The sequence below is a fragment of the Mastigoproctus giganteus genome, chromosome 6, assembly GCF_048544385.1.
Source record: "Mastigoproctus giganteus isolate SK-2022 chromosome 6, ASM4854438v1, whole genome shotgun sequence".
In the NCBI taxonomy this organism is placed as follows: Eukaryota; Metazoa; Arthropoda; class Arachnida; order Uropygi; family Thelyphonidae; genus Mastigoproctus; species Mastigoproctus giganteus.
The window spans coordinates 239,222,713-239,247,259 of NC_143580.1; the positions used below are offsets into that span (position 1 = coordinate 239,222,713).

A 24,547-nucleotide genomic window follows, 5' to 3' on the forward strand; every position below is an offset into this window, starting at 1 on the left:
TTTGCTGTTTTTCTTTGCATCCCTTGCCAAGGATTTCTCGTAATCTGCCTTCGCCTGCCTAACCTCCTTTATAACTTCGTTGCATATCAACTTGTATCTATCATAGGCTTCTGTGTCATGTGTTAATTTGTAAGTATCCCATGCATTTTTCTTCTCTGCCATATGCCTCATTAGTTCATCTGACATCCATTTTGGCCTAAACCTTGAACAAATTTCTTAGTTGGTATGTAAAGCCTAGTAGCTTCCAAGATAAGTTCTTTGAATGCTTCCCATTTTGAATTTGCTGTTGGTAACATCATCAGTTGGTCCCACTGTATAGAATTTAAATACTGTCTCAGTCCATCGTAGTCGCCTTTACGGAAGCAATAACCCTTCCCTTTACCCCTAATGGTAGTTACCTCTTTCAGTAAATCCCACTTCAGCACACTGTGATCACTGCCACCTAGTGGTTCATTTATCTGCAGATTCTTAATGCATGAAGAATCACTGCTGATAATCAAATCAAGAGTATTACTCCCTCTAGTTGCCTCGCGAACATGCTGATGTAGAAAACAATCATCCAATAAATCCTCAAAAGCCCTGCTAGTGTGTGAGTAACCAGCCCCCAAATTCCAGTCAATATCTGGGAAATTAAAATCTCCCATTATAAGACTGTCTGATTTCCTGGCCCACTCTATTTCCCTGTACAGTTCCTTATTATACTCATCAGAGTCATTAGGCCTATAGCACACTCCTACTCTCAATTTTGATCTCCCAATGCTTATGTCACACCAAACTGACTCAACACTGCACTGTCCAGCGATGTCGACTGGCTTCACTTCCTTGGTTTTTATGTGTTTCTTAACTAATAGCATAACCCCTCCCCCCTTCCTATCCTGTCTATCCTTTCTGTAGACGTTGTGCTCCCCAAATTGCAGTTCTGCATCCATTATATCTGTGTGACACCACGTCTCTGATATCCCAACAATATCTGCCTTTGATGTTTTGAGCAATACCTCAAATTCATCAAATTTATTTACTAAACTCCTAGCGTTGGTGTACACGCAAGTATACCTGCACCTGTTTCAATTCTTAGCTACCCTAACACAACCCATGTGTTTACTTGTGCCGCAATGGCTCCCAGCAGTCTCTGAAATACCATGCATCTTGTTTTTCAGGCTTCTGCTCATTCTAAGAGAAGCAGTGCAAGAATCTCTTTCACCTCTGCCAGTGGCTACTGTCAATCTATTGGTCTTTGTCTCCCCCCAAGCTAGCAGTTTTCCGACCCACCTAACACTGCCTCGATAGCATCAGCAAATATTCTTGCACCCTTTCTATTTAAGTGTATCCCATCCCTGTAGAAGCAATCTCTCCTGTTAACAAGTACATTCCAGGCTGAAAAAAATTCTACCCCTTGAGCCTTGCACAATCTTTCCAGGGCCGAATTGATCGACAAGGCTCTCATCATATATTCCCTCCTATCGTGTCTGGGCAGAATTGCAGACACTTTCAAATTCATCCCTAATTCTCTGCTTTTGTTCAACAGTGACCTGTACTTGTTAAGTAATTCTGCCGGTCTCCTACTCTTAATATCGTTAGTGCCAACGTGTACAACTATATCACCTTTTGTGCCCTTAAATCCTCTTGGCAAGAGGATCCCTTCATTCCCCTCACCAATCTTGTGACCCTTCTCTGTACACGCTCAAGTAAATCTACATCCTTCCTAAAATGGGGTATCCAAACCTGTACACTAACTCAAGGCGTGGCCTGACCATTGCCTTCTACAGAGGGATAATCACCTTCTTTTCCCTGCTACCAAAATTCCTATATAACATTGACAAAACTCCATGACTTACCCTGGCAGCCTGTCTGCATTGCTCAAAAAACTTTATATCTGCCTACAAAATTACTCCCAGATCTTTTTCATTTTCTACCACCTTAAGTATAGTGCCACGCGGTTGACATGTTTCTCTGGGGTTAGTTCTACCCATATGCAGTACTGTGCATTTGTCAAGGTTAAACTTCAGTTGCTACTTCTTAGCCCATCTGCCCATATTATCTAGATCCTGTTGCAGTAGCACACTGCCATTACTGTCATTAACAACCCTGCCAACCTTTGTATCATATGCAAACTTCGACATTAAGCCTGATATACCTTCATCAATATCATTAGGTTAGGTTATGTTAGGTTAATAAATAAAGGTTAGGTTAATAAATAAACAAGAGGACCCAACAGTGGACCCAACACGGAACCCTGTGGGACTCCACTAATAACATTAGTCCACGAAGAGCAGCACCCATTGATTACCACCCTCTGTCTTCTCCCACTTAACCATTCCCTTATCCATTGTAGCAACTTACCCTTAATATCATTCTGCTCCAATTTATTCAATAGTCTTCCATGCGCAACAGTGTCAAAAGCTTTTCTGAAATCCAAATATATGATATCAAAATTATTTTTTGCATCCAGTTCCTTTGTAACTACATCATAATATCCTAACAAATCTGTCAGACAAGACTTTCTCTTAACAAACCCATGCTTTGTCTGAATTATAGCTTTAGTCTTGTCTAGATGATCCTGCAATACATCTTTAACCAGTGACTCCATCATTTTACCCGGAACAGAAGTTAAACTAACTGGTCTGTAATTACTCGTGTCACCCTTCGATCCCCCTTGGTAAATTGCGGATACATTTGCACATCTCCAGTCCGTGGGAACCTCCCCTGAGTCCAAGGATGCTCTCATAATTATGGCTAAGGGTTTGCTTTGTTGCTTTCCCGCCTCCTTTAATATAACGGGATAGATCCCATACACCCGAGGGGCTTTTCTTATGTGTAACTTCAACAATTTCTCCCCCAATTAGCTCTCAGTTATTACAAAATCATTAAGTATCCTGCTACAATTTGATAACCTGCCATTTTCAAACCTTAATAATTCCTCATGTGTGAATGCAGATGCAAAACACTCATTCAGTTTGTTTGCTATCTGAGCAGGATCATCAAACCATCGTCGAACCATCGATGTCAAGGGGACCAATCAGATTCATCCCCTTCCTTTTAGAGTTTATAGAAGTAAAGAAATTCTTTCTGTTTTCCTTAACTTTTGCCAATGATTTCTCGTAATCTGCCTTCGCCTGCCTAACCTCCTTTGTTACTTGATTACAGACTAGCTTATATCTGCCATAGGCTCTGAGTCGCTTGATAATTTATATGGATCCCATGCATTTTTCTCCCCTGTGACTAGTCTCATTAATTCATTACATAACCATTTAGGCCTAAACCTTGAACAATATTTCTTAATAGGTATGAAAATTTTATAGCATCAACGATTAATTCCTTGAATGTTTCCCACTTAGAATTTACTGTTGGTAACATCGTCAGTTCATCCCACTGTACAGAATTTAAAAACTCTCTGAGACCACTGTACTCACCTTTACGGAAGCAAAAACCCTTTCCTTTACCCCTGATGGTAAATAAATCTTTAAGTAAATCCCACCTCACTACACTGTGATCACTGCCACCTAGTGGTTCCTTTATCTGCAAATTCTTAATACACGAATGATCACTGCTGATAACCAGATCAAATGTATTTCTTTCTCTGGTTGCCTCTCGAACATGCTGCTGCAGAAAACAATCATCCAATAAATCCACAAAAGTCTAACTAGTGTGTGAGTTACCAACCCACAAGTTCCAGTCAATACCTGGGAAGTTAAAATCCCCCATTATAAGACATTCCGATTTACTAGCCCACTCTATTTCTCTGTACTATGTTCATTGTACTCATTCGAATCATTAGGCCGATAACACGCTCCTCTTATTTTTGCTTTTTCAGTGCTTATGTCACACCAAACTGACTCAACAGTGCACTGTTCATCTATATCAACTGGATGCACTTCTTTTGATTTTATGTTTTTCTTAATTAACAGCATAACACCTCATCCATTTCTATCCTGTCTATCCTTTCTGTACACATTGTACTCGACAAATTCCAGTTCAGCATTCCTTATATCTGTGTGACACCACGTCTCTGCTATCCCAACAATATCTGCCTTTGATGTCTTGACCAACACTTGAAATTCAAATTTATTTACTATTCTTCTAGCATTGGTATACATGCTCCTATTCCTATTTACCGTAACACATCCCATATACCCACCTATTTCAGGATGACTGCCATCTGTCCCAGAAATCCCCAACACCCCTTGCTCCAGGTCGCTACTTATTCTAATAGAAGTTTTTTTTGTTTTTTTTATGAAACCCCCCAACACCAAAGGTATCAAAACCTATAATACTACTTTGTACCGTGCATGGGTTGAAGGAGAAGTATGGGGGAACGGAGATGCTGGTAACTTATCTGCGAAATCCCTTGATATAAAGGGATTTCACAGATAACACTCGTTACTGAAACGTAAATATTTCGTAGATAACACTCGTTACTGAAACGTAAATATTCCGTAGATAACACTCGTTACTGAAACATAAATATAGCGTTATAACTGTGTTTGGATACAAGTTTAGGATTTAATTTTGTACAGAAATCGAAATTTTATTGAAAGTAACTCTAAATCATGACTCAAACCAGAGCAGCAAAGCAAAGGGCTCAAGCTAATGGGAATGCTGTGGCCCAGGGGAGAACTGAGGGGGGCAGTTGTCCTCTGAATCACAGCCTTGTAAGATGCACTATTTGCTTGATGTTTGCGGAGCAGTCAAGTATGGGACATGATACTGCCATGGGGGATGTCTTTGTGTGTGTGCGATGCAAGGAGTGTAAGGAGATAAGGCGACAACTCAGCGTTGTTATGGGCCTATATGAGAGCTTGAAGGACAGGGTGGATGCCCTCGAAGGATTACAAGTGAGGGGCCCATCAAGCTCTCAGCTGCCCACACCAATGCCAGAGCTTGCACTTGGTCATCGCGGAACACAGCGGCAACCCCCAAGGCAGAATGCGCTGGTCCCAAAGGAACTAGTAGTTGTTGGTGACTCTATTGTCAGGGAAACGGGAAACATGCTTTGTAAAAAGGATAGGTGGAATAGGACCAGGGTATGTCTGCCAGGGGCAAAAGTTGATGACGTTGTAGAGCGGATATCATCTTTTAAGGGCACAAAAGGTGATATAGTTGTACACGTTGGCACTAATGACATTAAGAGTAGGAGACCGGCGGAATTACTTGACAAGTACAGGTCACTGATGAAAAAAAGCCGTGAATTAGGGTTGAAATTGAAAGTGTCTGCAATTCTGCCCAGACACGATAGGAGGGAGTATATGATGAGAGCCCTGTCAATCAATTCGGCCCTGGAAAGATTGTGCAGGGCTCAAGGGGTAGAATTTTTTTCAGCCTGGTCTGTACTTGTTAACAGGAGAGACTGCTTCTACAGGGATGGGATACACTTAAATAGAAAGGGTGCAAGAATGTTTGCTGATGCTATCGAGGCAATGTTAGGTGGGTCGGAAAACTGCTAGATTGGGGGGGATACAAGGACTAATAGATTAACAGTAGCCACTGGCAGAGGTGAAAGTGATTCTTGCACTGCTTCTATTGGAATGAGCCGCAGCCTGGAAAATAAGATGCAGGATATTTCAGAGACTGCTGGGAATCATTGGGGTACAAGTAAACACATGGGTTGTGTTAGGGTAGCTAAGAAAAAGAACAGGTGCATGTATACTTGTGTGTACACCAATGCTAGGAGTTTAGTAAATAAATTTGATGAATTTGAGGTATTGCTCAAAACATCAAAGGCAGATATTGTGGGGATTTCAGAGACGTGGTGTCACACAGATATAAGAAATGCAGAACTGGAATTTGGGGAGTACAATGTCTACAGAAAGGATAGACAGGATAGGAAGGGAGGAGGGGTTATGCTATTAGTTAAAAAACACATAAAATCCAAGGAAGTGAAGCCAGTCGACATCGCTGGACAGTGCAGTGTCGAGTCAGTTTGGTGTGACATAAGCATTGGGAGATCAAAATTGAGAGTCGGAGTGTGCTATAGGCCTAATGACTCTGATGAGTATAATAAGAAACTGTTCGGAGAAATAGAGTGGGCCAGTAAATCAGAGAGTCTTATAATGGGGGATTTTAATTTCCCAGATATTGACTGGAATTTGGGGGCTGGTCACTCACACAGTAGCAAGGCTTTTGTGGATTTATTGGATGATTGTTTTCTACATCAGCATGTTCGGGAGGCAACTAGAGGGAGTAATACTCTTGATTTGATTATCAGTAGTGATTCTTCATGCATTAAGAATCTGCAGATAAATGAACCACTTGGTGGCAGTGATCACAGTGTGCTGAAGTGGGAGTTACTCAAAGAGGTAACTACCATTAGGGGTAAAGGGAAGGGGTATTGCTTTCGTAAAGGCGACTACAATGGACTGAGACAGTATTTAAATTCTATACAGTGGGATCAACTGATGATATTGCCAACAGCAAATTCAAAATGGGAAGCATTCAAAGAACTTATCGTGGAAGCTACTAGGCTTTACATACCAACTAAGAAATATTGTTCAAGGTTTAGGCCTAAATGGTTGTCAGATCAACTAATGAGGCATATGGCAGAGAAGAAAAATGCATGGGATACATACAAATTAACACGTGACACGGACGCCTATGATAGATACAAGTTGATCTGTAACCAAGTTACAAAGGAGGTTAGGCAGGCGAAGGCAGATTACGAGAGATCCTTGGCAAGGGATGCGAAGAAAAACAGCAAAGAGTTCTTTACTTATGTAAACTCTAGAAGGAAGGGGATGAATCAGATTGGTCCACTTGAGATCGATGGGTCAACTGTTGATGACCCTGCTCGGGTAGCTAACAAACTAAATGAATATTTTGCATCGACATTCACACATGAGGAGTTATTCAGCGAGGGGAATGCCAGATGTGTATTCAACTCTAGCAGTAAGCTAGAGAATCTTGTAATAACTGAGAGCAAAGTGGAGGAGAAATTGTTGAAGATAAACACAAGAAAGGCACCTGGGGTGGATGGGATCTATCCAGTTATATTAAAGGAGGCAGCAAAGGAGGTAAGCAAACCCTTAGCCATAATTATGAGAGCTTCCTTGGACTCAGGGGAGGTACCCATTGACTGGAGATGTGCAAATGTGACCCCAATTCACAAAGGGGGATCAAAGGCTGACACAAGTAATTATAGACCTGTGAGTTTAACTTCTGTTCCCGGAAAATTAATGGAGTCACTGGTGAAAGAAGCACTGCAGGATCATCTAGACAAGACTTCAGTTATAGCTAGGACACAGCATGGTTTTGTTAAGGGGAAGTCTTGCCTGACCAATTTGATTGGATACTATGATGCAGTCACAAAAGAACTGGATGCAGGGAATAACTTTGATATTATATACTTGGATCTTAGAAAGGCTTTTGATACTGTTGCACATGGAAGACTGCTGCACAAATTGGAGCAGTGTGGCATTGGAGGCAAGTTGCTGCTATGGATAAAGGGGTGGTTGAGGGGGAGAAGACAGAGAGTGGTAATCAATGGACACTGCTCATCGTGGACTAATGTTATTAGTGGAGTCCCTCAGGGTTCAGTATTGGGGCCTTTATTGTTTTCTGTATTTATAAATGATATTGATGATGGTATATCAGGCTTAATGTCCAAGTTTGCAGACGATACGAAGGTTGGCAGGGTTGTCAAGGACACTACTGACACTATGCTGCTGCAACAGGATTTGGAAAGGTTGAGCAGATGGGCTTCGAGGTGGCAAATGAAGTTTAACATTGACAAATGTAAAGTACTACATATGGGAAACAGCAACCCCAGAGCAACGTATCAACTCTGTGGTACTACACTGACAGTGGTAGAGAATGAAAGGGACCTGGGGGTGGTGGTGCAGGCAGATATGAAGTTCTCTGAGCAGTGCAGACGAGCTGCAAGAGTAGCTCATGGTGTATTGTCAATGATATATAGGAATTTTTCTAGCAGGGATAAGGAGGTGATTATTCCCTTGTATAAGGCAATGGTCAGGCCACACCTAGAGTACTGTATACAGGCCTGGAGGCCTCATTTCAGGAAGGATGTAGAGCTGCTGGAACGAGTACAGAGAAGGGCAACTAGATTGGTGAATGGGACAAAGGGGTTCTCTTACGAAGAAAGGCTTAAGTTTTGCAAATTACAGTGTCTGGAAACTAGGCACCAGCGGGGTGATCTGATAGAGGTGTACAAAGCCTTGAATGGTTTGAGCATGCTCAATGCTGATGGGATTCTTCCTCTAGCTCAGAAAAATCACCTGAGAGGGCATAAATTCAAATTGAGGAAAGACAGATGTAGGATAGATGTGCGGAAATTTGCCTTTAGCCAGCGGGTGGTTGGTGGGTGGAACAGACTTCCATCCCTTGTCGTGGAAGTTGATAGCCTAAATAAGTTTAAGGGTCAGCTGGACAGGTATTTCGAACGAACAGAGGGGTGAAGTGGAAGTGGTTATTTTTATTTATTTATGTTACTTTTTTTTTTTTTTTTTTTTTGGCTGATGCTGCATAAGCTTGCTTTCTTGCATCAAATGCCTCTACTAATGCTAATGCTAATGCTAACTTTGCTCTAGAGTCTAAACATGGCTTCCACCACTTCAAGCCTCCAATAAGCAAAGTGGTGGTATTTCACCGGTTGATGAGAGTCATCTACCACCTAGTACTGCCTGGTAACATAGAGGGCGGCGTTCCTCCATGTGGTGTATGCGCCTCACCTCGACCCCTGCTTACGTTGGTTCACACCTGGGTAGTCACCCACCATGTACTTGTGCATGGAGGTTATACCCAGGATTACTAACAGTCCCACCATCATGAAGGTGCTAGCAGAGGATATGACTGTCAGAGACCATCCGGACTTCGCCAAAATTGGGTCCACTTGACTTGAGTGTCACCCGAATATCAGTTCCATCAGCGTTTTAGACTCCCAGGTAGTAAGTACATCTTGTCTCGCATATCTGAGAGAATGTCTGTGACAAACTCAAGGTCCAGAATGTCTAGTGCTAATCTACTAAAATTAAGTGCTAATCTAAACGAAACGCTGCAGATTAGTTGTCCACGTCCGTTACAGGCAGTGTTTGCTAGACAGAAGCTGAAAACACGTTAAAACCAATAGAGGAGAGTTGGGGAATTTGAAAATGTCCATTGTAGAGAGAGATATCGGTTAAAGAGAGGTGTCCGTTAGGAGAAGTTTCACTGTACTTAGAAGGGTTGTTTGTAGAGAAAAAGATCAAGTGTGTTGGCTGTATGATTAGAATTGTCCAGTAATCTTTTATGTAATTGAACAATCTGTGCAAGGTCATTAGAAATTGCAAAACCCTCAGCATCTCGACCAGCTGGGTCAGTGACTATTAAATGGAAACCAGCTGGCGTTGTGAACATTAAAATCACCATTGAAAATTACCTCACTGTTAGGAAAGTTTGACTGAATAAAGTCAAGTTGCAAAGAGAGGAAGTCAAAGACCTCCAAGTGATTAGTGTAGTTCAGAGAACGGTAGACACAACAGATGCATTTGACACAATGAGGTAGAAAGATTTTAAGCCAGAGAAGATCGACGAGAGGAGATTCCAAATTGCAAAATCTCTGACAGGAAATATCAGAACAGGCATATGCACAAGTACCACCTTTGAGGCGAAAGGAATGATACAGCGAATAATTTGGGCATCTGAGATGAGCAGTAGTTGAATCACCCGATAACAGATTCTGTCAGAAAAAGTACATGGGGTTTGGCAGACTTCAAGTGGAAATGGACATCGTTGAGATTAGAATTGAGACTGCGTATGTTTGTGAAATGAATTAGGAAATGTTTGGGAGGTTTAGATCTTTTTGCAGATAAGCTTGCTCTATTAGTCATACAATTCATGGTGTATTCAACATGAATGTAGATTCAATATGACTGAAGAATACAGGCAAATAATATGCATCAAATTAAATTCCCAATGTCAAAATTTTTGGCATGGATGGGCAACAAACAAACTGCCCCAAATTAAAGTTGTAATCAAAATATGGGAGTCCAATCTGCACATGGTCTGCAGAGAGAAAGTTGTTCTTTCTTGGCTCCTCACAGATCACAGCCTGATAAACTTCTTTTGCTGAGCATACATGACTAACCTGTGTGAGGAGTGGAAATCTTTTTAACCATTCATGGTTTTATCAATTGTCCTTTGTTTAGAGATGCACTGCTTTTGTGTTTTACTGCTTCACAAGAAGAAACTAATATGCCCTATTTAAAGGAACTTATGTCTTTACTACCTCCTTACCTCCATTCATTTTAATCACTTGTGCTTTTGGGAAATAAGTTGTTGGGCAATTTTAGTGATTATTTCAGTAAACAAAGCTTGTCTGCTATTAAGTTACTTTATTTCATATATTTTATTGCTGCCTTAGAAAAAAGATTTTCTATTTTTTATAGGATGTATTGAAACAGGTTTTAGAAATTGATTTAAAGGCTGTGATTCATTTTGCACGTGTGTTTATGAAACCTGGGTAAGTAGAGGAAAATTTTTGAAAGGATGTATTTAAATTCCTTTGCTTAAAATCTTATTGGAAATTTTTAACTTTTCAAATTTTTTCATTATTTGCTATTAATAGTATATGTCATGAATTTTTCATGGTACACTTAACTAGTGATTGAAGAAAAATTGCAGTTTTTTTGGCTTACAACTGTTATTCTATAATATAGTAAGTCACTTCACCACCTTTAAATCAGAATAATTATTCTAAAAACTTGATAAAATATCAGTAAATTTATTTTAACCTATTTAAGTGGATTACAAGTTTTTTTATTAAGGAGGGGTCCTTGTTATCTGAGCGTAACTGGATCCGGATAATTCTACTGAAAACGGGGACCAAATTTTTGTAATGTGTATTATGCACTTGGTATGTGTGCATGGGAAGTATGGATTGAAGGAACAGAAAAAATGAGACAATTATTTTATTAGATATATTTAATTATAATATGTTGAACAATGTAAGGTGAAGTAAAGTTTATGGAAGTTACAATTTTTTAGTTTTTACGAATAAAAAATGAATCCAGAATTTGGTTTTTTTTTTCCTTATTTTTTTGTATAAGATAAAAATTGTCTCATAGCATTTAGTTATGTTTCATTCATATTTAACTTTTGCTGCCCAATCATAAACAATGAATAATAATATAGAATACAATGTTTATTAAAAACTAATTTAATCTAAATACGATACATAATTTAATCTATGATCAAATCACTTTATGATGGACTCAACAAAATAAAATACCATTCACTATACGATATGTAGTAAGTGCGAGTCATTATGATCACGCTTGCAAACTGAATTTTATTTATATTAAATGGCAATTCTAATAAGCGAAAATAGGAGAAATATTATCCACAGGCTATAAAAGTTAAGATATAGAACACAAATTTACACTTTACTTCCTCCAATTAACGAAATTAAATGATGTGTGAAAATCGGAACAATATTTCGCACAGGTTAGCAAAATAAAAATAAATTTATGCTTATGCGCATAGCTTAATTAATAGTGTAATTAATTGTTATTTCTGTTCACTGATATTTTTTTGTCATTAAATTTAAAACATTAAAAAAAAACAATAACAAAGACCACGAATGCACAAATTGCAACTAACATGATACGTGCAAGTGATATACAGAGTGACAACTTTACAGAGCTCAAAAAATATAAATGAAGAGAATATTCATTAACCATTAGACCTCAAATATTTGCAGAATAATGAATTGCTGTCATTGTTCCCAAATGTAACAATTGCATTAATTTTATTTATCTTACCTCTGTCTTCAGGAGAATGCAGTTTTTCAAAATTAAAGATAATTAAAAACTAGACCAGAATGATAATGACATAAGATCATTTAGTAGTGCTAGCAATAATTTCAATAAAAAAGATATCAGAAAGCATCGGTTAATCTGAACTTTTAAATAAATTTGCAGATGTAAAAACCAGAAAGACTGAGTTCATGTTAAATTTGCTTATTTGTAACTGTTTATATTTTTCTTTTTTGTAAATATATTTATTTGTTCAGCATCTTTGTATTTATCATTTATTATGTTTAAATTTGAATCATTTGAAATAAATAATAGTCTTTATTAATTTAAGAATTTATATACCTATCTATTTTAATATGTTTCATTTATTATAATTATCTTCTATAAATAGTGTTTTTGCTCACTCCTTCATGAACGTTTTACAACTCAAAATTTTGAAAATATATCTATATTTAGGAATTATAAACAATTAATAATTCCTAAGTATAGATATATTCTTTTAATGCTTTCTTTTAATGGTTCTACAGTGTGCAGATGCTTTTCTTTATTAGGCACTGTTACAAGGTTTTTCCTGAGATGCCAATAATGGTAGCACTGGCCTGACCTCAAATTCTGAGATCACGGCCACTGATAGATCTATCAGTTTTTGATATCTATGAGAAGATCTATCAGTTACTGATAGATCTTCTAGATCTATCAGTTCTTTCTCAAATGCTCTCTTCCATTCTGTAGTATGTGTAATCTTGTATGTAATTCATATGTGTTGGAAAATGTGAAACCTCAGTGTATTCTATGATTACTGCCTTAGACTTAATTCAGTAATCACAGAACAATAACAATTAGTTGGGGATACTAGACTCATGGTATTGGAGAATGACAAAGACCTAGAGATAATGGTACATTCCCATATGAAGTTTTCTGAGTAGTGCATACTCAGAAAACTTCATATGGGAATGCTAGTCTCCTGGATACCTCATGCCACACAAAGAACTTTCCACAAGCAGCAAGAGGATGAATATTCCATTGTATGAGGCAATGATTGGGTCACATCCGCAATATTGTATATAGTTCTGGAAGTCCCATTTTTTGACCTATTGGAATAGATCAAAAGATAAGCATGAAAAGATTCTCCTACATAAAAGAAGCATGATTTATGTAAATTGCAGTATTTAAAAACTAAGCAGCTCCAAGGAGACTAACTGATCTGTTTCAGTTGGTTAAGTAAACTAAATGCTAATGTCATTTAGCATTTAGTTTCCTTCATATATATATTACACACACACACAAATGGGCATAAATTTAAATTAGAAAGGGTTAACATTAGAGAGGCACAGCTGCAAGAAAGCAAGCTTATATCCATTTCACTAATTCATTTATTCCAAATATTTGTCTAATTCTACCTTGAATTTATTTAAGCTATCAACTTCCACAACAATAGATGGAAGTTTGTTCCAGCAGTCAACTACCTGCTGGGTAAAGGCAAACTTCCACACAACTATTCTACAACTCTCTTTCCTCAATTTGAATCTATGCCTCCTCAGGTTTATAATCTGATCAAGAGGAAGAATCCTATCAGCATTGAGCTTGCTCAATCAATGCAACACCTCAATCAGATTGCCTCGCAGTGCCTAGTCTCCAGAAGCTGCAATTTGCAAAACTTTATTTCTTCTTCATAAGGGCACCCCCTTTGTTCCCTTCACCAGTCTTGTTGCCCTTCTCTGTACTTGTTATAGCAACTCTAAAATCCTTCCTGAAATCAGGCTTAGAGACTATGCAATACTTCAATTAGCATTAGTAAAGGCATATGATGCAAGAAAGCAATCTTATACAGCATCAGTCAAAAAAAAAATATCCTTCTCATTTCACCCATCCACTCTCTCGCTAAATGTTTGTCTAGTTCTGCCTTGAATCTATTTAAACTATCAACTTCTAAAATGGCAAATGGAAGTTTGTTCTAGCAATCAGCCACCTGCTGGCTAAACGCAAACTTCTGCACTAAACGCAAACTTACTGCTCACATCTAACTTTGGTTTGCAGAAAAGATATGTAAAAATTGAGCTCAGCCCGAGATCAAAGCTATAATTATCTTCAGCCAGAGAATAATTGATTGTCAAACAAACTTCCAATATTTTTATGAAACACCTGAACACCAGAGTGTATTAGAAACCTATATTACTTATATGCTTGGTTGGGCTGGTTGAGAAGAGAGAAAAAAAGATATGTTGACATTAGTCTTGAACTTCTGTAAGCTAATTTTCAGGAATTACATATGAAGTAAAATTTATTCAAGAAAACAGCACTATAATGAACAATGAGGAAGATGAAAAGTTGATTCGAAAGTTTGAAGTTGGACAGTAAATGGATGTGGCTGGTAGTGGCATGTATTCGGACTGTTTTGAAAGAGAGAGTGGGAATAACAGAAGCCAATTCCGAAGAACAGTGCCCATTGAAATATCTATAAAAAAGACATGTAGCAGAAACAGTATGTCTATGAAACAGTGAGTGGATGACTCTGTTAGACAGGAGTCATTAATTAACCTAACTGCCCTCGTCTGAATGGAATCTAGAAGCCTCAGAGAGGTTTTGGGGACACGGCCCCAGATGTTGGAACAATATTCCACGTAGGGGATTGCAATTTGTACAGAGTGAACAGCTGTTTGGAAAAAAATAACACAAGAGCAAAAGAGAACCCAAATTTTCAGATGCAGAGGAAGCAATATTTGTAATGTGCTTGTGCCAAGAGAGAGAATAGAAGTTAGGTAAACCAAAAAAAAAAGAGATATATCATTTGTCTAGAAATCGGAGTGTCACCAAAGTAAGCATAGGAGCAGAAGAATCCTTTTTGTGAGATATGAGACAAGACTGAGTTTTAGAAGGATTTAATCAGCTAATTTGTCTTTGCCCCACGGGAGATTTACCTGATATCAGCATTAAGGAATTGGTAGCAGATAATCAAGTATTCAAGCTGATTGAGCAGGGCAAGGTTTCCCAAAAGTGAAGTGGAATGCAATGTGCTATCATCGGCAAACCTATGGACAGGATTTCCAGTCAATGGAAGAAAATCATTATATAGAGAGGAAAAGAATGCTGGTGTCACCCAAGAAATGAACTTGGTGACACCAGCATTAGTGAGAAGTAGAAGACAGAGAGCCAGCCTACCGTCACCCACAGTGCGCATCAGAGAGAAAATTGGATAACGAATTACAAAAAACAGTTGGAAACCACAAGATGGAAACTTGTTTAGAAGGCCTTTAAGCCAAACAGGATTGAAAGCCTTTGAGATGTGTCAACAGCAACTGCTTGTATTGCACAGAACTTTTCCATTGAATTTGTCCATAAATGGGTAACATAAGACGGAATATGACCAGTCGATTGACACTGATGGAATCAATACTGGCAATTATTGATCAGACGGAAGGTTTCTAGGTAGTTTGACTTGGCGGTTAATTGATTTCTCCATACTTTAGAAAGAGTAGAAGTAATTGCAGTGGGATGATAATTGGATGGGAGGGATTTGTCACCCTATTGAGGAACTGGCTCGATATGAGCAACTTTCCAAGCAGAAGGAAAAAGACCTTTGGAATAGAAAGTGAAATAGGCTGCAAAAAGAGGAGTAAGTTCAGAAGACCAGGTTTTGAGAACAAGTGGAGAAATACCATCAGGACATGGAGCTTTCTTAGCACCAAGATTCGTCAAAATCCTTTTGACATCCTTTTGATGGAAGACAACAGGAGGCATTGAATGGAATGTGCTGGAATGGTGGGAGGTGTTTTACCAAGATCATTAATACATGAGTTGGAATAAAAATGGAATGCTAACAGGTCAGCTTTATCCTTGGCTAAAGTGATAACAGAACCATCTGGTTTAGACAGTTCTGAACGAAGATGGGCAAAATTTGTGGTAAAAAACTTTGGCAAGAGACCAGAATTCTCGGCTAAGATTAGGGCAAGTAGCAAGATTTCTACTCAGCCCGTTCAAATTCTAGTTTGGACTGTTTAATAACTGCTTCACAATTGTTACGAGCTTTGGTGTAGGCAGAAAATGAAACTGAAGGAATGGAAACAAGCCATATGATATGCAATATTCTCCTCTTGAACAGCCTTATCACATTTATTGGAAAACTAAGGTTTAGATAAAGGACGAGATTTTAAAGTGGAGTGTGCAATAAATGATTCCATTCCTACAAGAATAATTTCACTGACAAGATCTGAGCAAATGTTGACATCAGAAGTTTTGAAACAGTAATCCAAACAAGGAAAAGAAGTCTTGCAGGTCATCCCATTTTGCATTCTTGTAATGCCAAACAATACGAAGTTTGGAATAGCCATGAGATAAAGACTTCATTGGGGAAGAGACGATCACCAAGTTGTGATCTGATGTGCCTAAAGGACCATTCACTTCAACCGTGTACTTAGAAGGGTTGTTTGTGAGGAAAACATCAAGCGTGTTAGGATTGTGCGGTATTCTTGTAGGTAAAATAACAATCTGTGCACGGTCATTAGAAATTGCAAAAGCCTGAGTATCTTGACCAGCTGGGTCTGTGTTACTAGAACACTTAAGCCAGCTGGAGTTGTGATCATTAAAATCACCAAGGAAAATTACCTCACAGTTAGGAAAGTTGTGCTGGAGAAAGTCAATTTGCAAAGAGAGGAAGTCAAAGAGATCCACGTGATCAGTGGAGTTGGGAGAACAGTAGAGACAACAGATGAATTTGACACAATGAGGTAGAGGGATTTTAAGCCACGAAAGATCAAAAAGAGGAGATTCCAAATTACCCCATCTCTGTCAGGGAATATCGGAAGAGACATATGCACAAGTACCACCTTTGAGGCAAAAGGAATCATACAGCGAATAATTTGGGCAAATGAGATGAGCAGTAGTTGAATCAACCGATAACTGAGTTTCGAAAAATACATGGGGTTTGGCAGACTGTGAGTGGAAATGGATATCGTTGAGATTCATATTGAGGCCACATCTTTTTGTTAAATGAATTAGGAAGTGTTTGGGAGGTTTAGATCATTTTGCAGATAAGCTTACTCTACAAGTTGACAGTGCATTCAATAGTGAGAAATGTGGGGGGTGACATGCTGTATGAAGTGATGAAATTTTTGAATATCACATACACATGGTAACAATATACCCAGATCCTAGACATATTGTGGCCTCGACAATATCATCCAAATACACACTACTCAAACTCCAGAGTAGACGTCACGTTACGCCATGGATTTGGAAGCTGATCCGGAAGCCACCTAAAGAGTTACTAATGGGTTCAGTCCGATGTACTAACTAGCGGCCACCCTGTGAACACCATTTTAGAGCTGTACCCTGAAAATTTAAGGATGATTGGATCTCGCCATGGTGTTCATCGTAACCTCCAAAGGCATCGGCCATACTGCATGATGGAGGAGATGGGGAAGGGTTGACCGGAACTTAGGTCTAAAAACTAAACCTAGATTTCACCACTTGAAACCTCCAATAAGCAAAGTGTGGTATTGCACCGGTTGAAGAAAGTCATCTACCACATAGTTTGCCTGATAACAGAGGGGTGGCATTCCTCCATGTGGTGTGGGCGCCACACCTTGACCCCCTGCTTGCGTTGGTTCATACCTGGGTGGTCACCCACAATGCTTGTGCATGGAGGTTATACTGAGGATTACAAACAGTCCCAACATCATGAAGGTGAAAGCAGAGGATTTGGCTGTGACAGAGTGACTGGACTTCACTGAAATTGGGTTCATTTGACTTGAATGTCACACGAATATCCATCAGCATTTTAGACACCCAGGTAGCAAGTACAGCTTGTCTGGCGTATCTGCAAGTCTGTGACAACCTCAAGGACTGATCTGCTTATGGAAGTGGGTAAGTTTCAATGAGTTTAAAGAAGGATTCGACAAATTATTAGAAGTATGATCTAATGAAGTGGGTAGTGTGATTTTTGTTTCGCTGGTGCTGCATCATTTAATGTTACTGTTAAACATGTTTTTAAGTTAAATTATGTTCAAGTCTTAAAAATTTAAACAGACATATGTCTGACTGATTTGTTTGTAAGAGTTTGTATGATATTATAATTATGGAATGTAAGTATTTGGTGATCATGGGCTTGCACCCTGGTCTAATCAAGAAGCATGTGCTATGCACTGCTGCTCCTGCCCACCTGGCTACGGAGAGGCCTTCATCCTGCAGTGGATTGAAATTGGATGATGATGTGACTAAAAAATATTTAGTGTTTTCAAATTGGATTTTCAATAGATTTTACCAATATTTTAACTTTTCTTAAAAGATTTTAATATCACATACACATGGTAACAATATACCCAGATCCTAGACATATTGTGGCCTCGACAATACCATCCAAATACACACTACTCGAACTCCAGAGTAGAGGTCACGTTACGCCATTGATCTGGAAGCTGATCCGGAAGCCACCTAAAGAGTTACTAATGGGTTCAGTCCGGTGTACTAACTAGCGGCCAGCCTGTGAACACCATTTTAGAGAACACCATTGATTGCTTATATTTTAAAAAAATATGTAAAAAGTATAATTTCTGAAAAAAAAAATCAGTAAAAAGTGCAGACCTGACAATAGTTTTGATCCATTTCCCACTTGAAAAGATTGTTCAACACACAACATTTTAAATGTATGTATTTCTGCTTATTATATATACAAATAGACCTAAGAAATTAAATAATATATATATATGTGTGTGTGTGTGTGTTTAGTTACAATGTTACACTTCAATTTTTGGGGGATTTTTCCAAAATTTTATTCAAATTTGGCACACTTTACAATGTATAGTTAAAAGATCATATGTGATACCTATATATCTTTCTTCCCATAATGTTCATTTGGAAGAAAAATCTTGTATTTTGGCTTCTTTACAATGTGAAAACAAAAAGTCATAGACAATTTTGTGTCATTGCAGATGTTTGCTTAACATGAGACGGTCACACAATTAATTCTTGAATGACAAACAGTTTTTTAAAACTCTGTAGTGAAGGTCCCAGACATCAAATTACCACCATAATTTTTATGAAAATGAAAACGTTTTACACAAACGGTGGTGCAGCACCTGGCAGGTATTTACATCTAATTACTCTTCAAAAAGTAAAAAAATGAGGAATGTTGCAGCAATTATGATAATATATATAGAAAGCTAGAAATAGTTTTAGAATTTTAATCATTAATTAAATGGTAATATATATGTGTGTGTTATTTTTGAAAGGCATCTCTCATGTTCCCTGCCACCACTCCTTGTTAAAAGAAAAATTTACCACCATAATTTTTATGGTGGTAAATTTTCTTTATTCTGGTGCTTAGTATCATTAAAGATTTACCATTACTATTCTAAATGTTCTGAAAATCCTTAATTGCATAACGTTATTCAACTTATACATATAGTTTTAACATAGTCTCTTCTGTTCAGAAAACCAACTACATTTGCTACTCTCTCCTACAATGGGAAAAAGAAGTTCATCTTTGCACTTCCTGGTAATCCCGTGTCAGCAGTGGTTACAAGCCATTTATATGTCATCCCCTGTCTCTATAAAATGATGGGTTATCAGAATCCTTTGTATCCCATTATCAGAGCTAAGGTAATAAAGAAACTACTGTAATTTTAAATAATCATACAAAAGAAAATTTAATTACAGTGAAAATATAATTATATGACTAAAATATAAATCTATGTATATCATATCTATAGACGTGTAAATCTGTGTCTGGTTTTTGCGGTTTCATAAGCCTTGAATACCTAATATTAGAAATCTTACACCTTGAAAGGTACAAACTATTAATGAAAATAATTGGAAAAAAAATACATTCAGACAGCCCTGAATGCAAAGCCTTTAAGAAATTACTCTATTATTGGAATTTGAGCATAAATATTTTGAACAAACTGATGATCAATAAAATCACTATTTTTCATAGTGTAATTTTCCTTTTTGACATAACCCCTTTATAAAAGCTAATTCTCCTTTATTGTGTTGTGTAATTATATTTTGTGTACTGGCCACAATGAGTTGGGTATATTATCCTACATGTGTTTTTGTAATAGGGTTTTAGGCACATCAGCGACCAAAGCTATATTTCGTTATATGTACTGTATGCAAACTGTTTGTTCTGTGATTGATTTCCGGTTTACTTAATGGAAAACCAGAGTTTCCAGTAGGCAAAACCATACTACCCTCTCCAGAAATTTACTAACTCAGCTAGTGTGGAAAAAGGCCCATAAAAATTCCTCACATCATTGATGGCAGTCAAATTCAGATCTTTTCCACCTGGTGTGGAGAGGATGGTGGTTCTACCAACTGTGCTACCCACAAGGGCCCCCTACTCATGTATAGCAACTGTAATCAATAATAAGGTATGCCTATAATCATATCTATTTAATGGAGCATGTATTGTTTGGATTATTGCACGCTCGGTGTAAAAATAGAGTTAAATGAGTGCTATTCTTTCACACCAAGAATTGAACCCAGCAAAAACAAGATGATCATGCACTTCTCATCTTTTCCGACTGTTCCATGCTCGTCTTGCCATTGGTTGCACCAATTCAGTTGCCTCAATTTTTTTACAGAAAGAAGTGTGTTTTGTATAGGCACACAAAAAACTACCAAATCCCAGATTCTTTAAGCTAATAGTTTATTTCGTAATGGGGAAAAATGGTTGTTCTTTGCTAAATCAAAATGGGTCATGTTCTTGGAGTATGATTCGTCCGCATTTTTTTATGAAAACCCCAAACATGAGCGGTATTGGAACCTATAGTACTTAGGACCATGCTTGGGTTGGAGGTTGTGAAGAGGAAAGAAGATATTTGTTGACATTAGACTTGAACTTCTGTAGACTGTAATTTTCAGGAAATACGTACGAAGGAAGGTTGTTCCAGAAAACGGCAGTTGAATGAATAAATGAGGAAGATGAAAAGTTGGTTCTGTGAGTTTGAAGTTTGACAGTAAATGGATGTTGGCTGGTGGCAGCACGTGTTCGGACGGTTTTGAATGAGAGAGCGGGAATGATAGAAGCCAATTCAGAAAAGTGCCCATGGAAGTATCTGTAGAAAAGACATGCAGCAGAAACAGTACGTCTATGAGACAGAGTGGAGAGAGACTGTTAGAGAGGAGTCATTAATTCACCTCACTGCCCTCTTCTGAATGGCATCTAGAAGCCTGAGACAGGTTTCAGGGGCACCGTCCCAGGTGTGAGAACAATATTCCATGGTAGGATGGATTTGCGATTTGTACAGAGTGAACAACCGTTTGGAAGAAAACTAATGCCGACAGAAAGAGAAAACCAAGTGTTTTAGATGCAGAAGTAATATTTGTAATGTTCTTGTGCCAAGAGAGATTAGATGTCATGGTAATCCCCAAAAGATATATATATAATTTTGTCTAGAAATCGGAGTGTTACCAAAGATAAGCATAGGAGCAGAAAAACCTTTTTGCGAGATATAAGACAAACTGAGTTTTAGAAGGTTTGAAATCAACTAAGTTGTCTTTGCCCCACTGGAGAATTACCTGAAGATCGGCATTTAAGGAATTGGTAGCAGATTTTCGAGAAGTTGAAGCTGATTGAGCAGGACAAGGTTTCTCAAAATGGAAAGTGGAATTCAATGTGGTATCATAGGCAAAACTATGGATTGGATTTCCAGTCAATGGAAGATCATTAAAATACAAGAGGAAAAGAGTGCGGAAAAGAACTGAACCTTGCGGGACACGAGCATTAATGGAGAAGTTAGAAGACAGAGAGCCATCTACCATCACTCTCAGTGAACGATCAGAGAGAAAACTGGATAACCAATTACAAAAACAGTTGGAAAACCATAAGATGGAAGCTTGTTTAGAAGACCTTTATGCTAAACACGATCGAAAGCCCTTGAGATGTCAAAAGCAACTGGTTGTGTTTCACCAAAATTTTCCATTGCATTTGTCCATATATGGGTAACATAAGCCAGAATATCAGCAGTGGGTCGACAGTGACGGAATCCATACTGGTGATCGTTGATCAGACCGAGGGTTTCTAGGTAGTTTAAGAGTTTGCGGTTCATTGATTTCTGCATTACTTTAGATTTCTCCCTGTCACAGCTGTATTCTCTTTTAATCTTTCACTCATTGAATACTTTTGATATGGTTGCCTTTGATACCAATGATTTCTTCTGTTTTGTATTCTGAATTGTGGATGCTTGCTGAACCTGCTCCAACAATAACATCTTTCTGAAAATCATAAATATCACTTGTCTTCTGTGAGGGGATCAAATGAAAAGGGCCCAGAAGCGAGGAGTATTTATCTGAACACTTTTCTGCGGCTTCTTAGTTGACAGAAACTGATAATTATACCAAGTGACAATTTAATGCATACTTCGTTTAGCTATTATAAACTTGACCTAAACTGTCATGAATGGCAAATATTTTTTGTAATTTTCTAATTTTTTAGCCAATGAATATATACATGTGTGTATATATACAGGTATTTCCCAACTTTACATGTTAATTCATTCGAAGTGCAGGTAGTAAAATGAAAATTGGTAAAGCAGGAATTTATTTCCATAGACATAATACTGAAAACAAGGTTTTACATTCTCAACATTGCAATTAGTAAGCTAATTAGTTTCTATAAATATAGTGCAAGTGCTTTAGAGTCTAATTATTTTGTTTAAACTATGATTGAGTTATCAAAAGAAATGAAAACATAGCCTGTGACATCAAGCCAATTATAATTTAAATAAATTATTTGACTTACAAATGTTCATGTTTATCTTTGGTCACTCATTTATCATACTCGTTGATCACTCATTGTTGTGTCGACACTCATTGGTTTATTGCACAAGGAGTCATCTACTTCAGAAATCCTTCAAGAGGCATTTGTTTCCAAGATCTCTTTTCTTTATAAATTTCACAATAGCATTCATAAGCATTTCTAATGGCATGTACAAATTGCAACTAACTAACCAGATTGAGGGTGCAACTAAAATAATTCGCGCTGAGTTACAAGTTTACGAAGCTTAAAAAAAGAAGAGAAGGTTCTGAAAACTTATGTTTTTTATATGATTGAAGATTGCAATGAAGGGGAAAGACATTTCATAGAACAACACAAAACCCAGAGAGTTCCAGCTATCAGTATTTTTGCAAATGCAATAACAGGTTTACAACCTGTTTATAATTGATTGCACTAACAGAAAAACCCAATAAACCGAAAACTGCAAATTGTTTTTATTGATTTTTGGTCATGATCTCCAGAGATGTGTTTTAGAAAAATATCACAAAGGCAATCAAAATTGATTCTTAAAACAGAATATATGATAACGATGAAAGTGTAGTGCACTTTAATTATTTGAATTGGTAACTAATACAATTTACATTAAAAATGACCTTTTAGAGAAATAAATAGCTTAGTTATATAGCAAAAATTTCAACTTCCGAGGTCTTGGAATGGATAACTGAAAACAATGTGTTAATGGGTTCACATTACGATATTTTCACGATACGATGGTGTCTCTGGAATTGATTAATATCATAAAGCGGGGTGCATTGTATTGTATAGCTACAAGTTTTGTACTGTATATATAATACAAGCATTGTACTGAACTGTACTGTATAGCTACAGTGTGGTTTGAAATGCGGGATTTATGAAGGTTTAACATTCATTTTTTGCAATTCATGTTCATATTTTTGATTTTGTTGATAATTCGAAATTGAAAAAAAAACTCGTAAAGCGAAAACTCTTGTATATATACAAATTACTGTTTTAGCTGATCTACTATTATAAGAATTTTTAGAATTTATAGGTTCAGGAGTGTGACGTTATGGTTTCAGTACAGTGAGACACCAGTGCTCCTGCCTAAATGTAAAGAACCATAGGATAGGAGGGTAAAAGGCCTAGAAGGGCTTTATACAAAAACAAAATAGATAACATGTGGAACATTTTTGAAATATGGTAAATAGGTAGAATGGTGAAGTCTAGTCAGTCATCTAGGATGCCACCAACATATTTCAAGTTATGGACATAGGGTATTTGGTTGCCATCAATCTTAATACTTGGAGGGCAGTCCAGATTAACTGATGGTAAAATGATATTTGCTTAGTTTTTTCCTGAGATATAGTAAGCTTGTTTTGTTTAATCCAAGCAGTTAGGTCCAGAATGGCTGTTAGTTATCCTGGTTTCAAGCTGAGCTCTTCAACAAGCAGAAATGATAAGAACAGTCATCTTTTTTTTGCAATTAGTAATCGCAAATTGTCTGATTAGCCATCTTTTTACACCTATGTTCCAAAACGTGGGAACCAGGACAGATCCTTGAGGGCATCCATGTAGTAGTAGTAGTAGTGGCATGTGATGCAAGAAAGCAAGTATGAGCTTATGCAGCATCAGCCAAAACAAACAAAATCACACCGTTCTCTCCAAATGCCTGTCCAGTTCCTCAAATTAATTTAACCTATCGACTTCCACAACGACAAATGGAAGTTTTTCCAGCAATTAACCACTCGCTGGCTAAAGGTAAATTTCCGCACATCTGTTCTACATCTGTCTTTTCTTAATTTGAATTTATGCCCCTTGGGTTCGTAATTTGAACAAGTGGAAGGATCCCATCAGAATTCAGCGTGCTCAACCCATTGAAGGCCTTATACACCTCACTCAGATCACTACACAGGTGCCTAGTCTCCAGTCACTGCAATTAGCATAACTTAAACCTCTCTTGGTAAGAGGATCCATCCATTCCCGCTACCCATCTTGTTGCCCTTCTGTGTACACGCTCAAGCAAATCTAAATATTTCGAATCCAGGTTCTTACATGTTTCTTTATTTTCATAAAG

At 37.7% G+C, this 24,547-nt stretch overlaps 1 protein-coding gene across 1 annotated transcript in view; it reads left to right on the forward strand.

The window, feature by feature from the left end:
- The window catches only part of cin (Molybdenum cofactor synthesis protein cinnamon), a 321,839-nt gene that overhangs the window by 288,393 nt on the left and 8,899 nt on the right, over nt 1–24,547 (forward strand). Inside the window, exons 18-19 of the mRNA XM_090376470.1 lie at nt 10,374–10,447; nt 19,169–19,337. Coding sequence (XP_090232596.1) covers nt 10,374–10,447; nt 19,169–19,337 — 243 coding nt within the window. The remainder of the gene's footprint in view (nt 1–10,373; nt 10,448–19,168; nt 19,338–24,547) is intronic.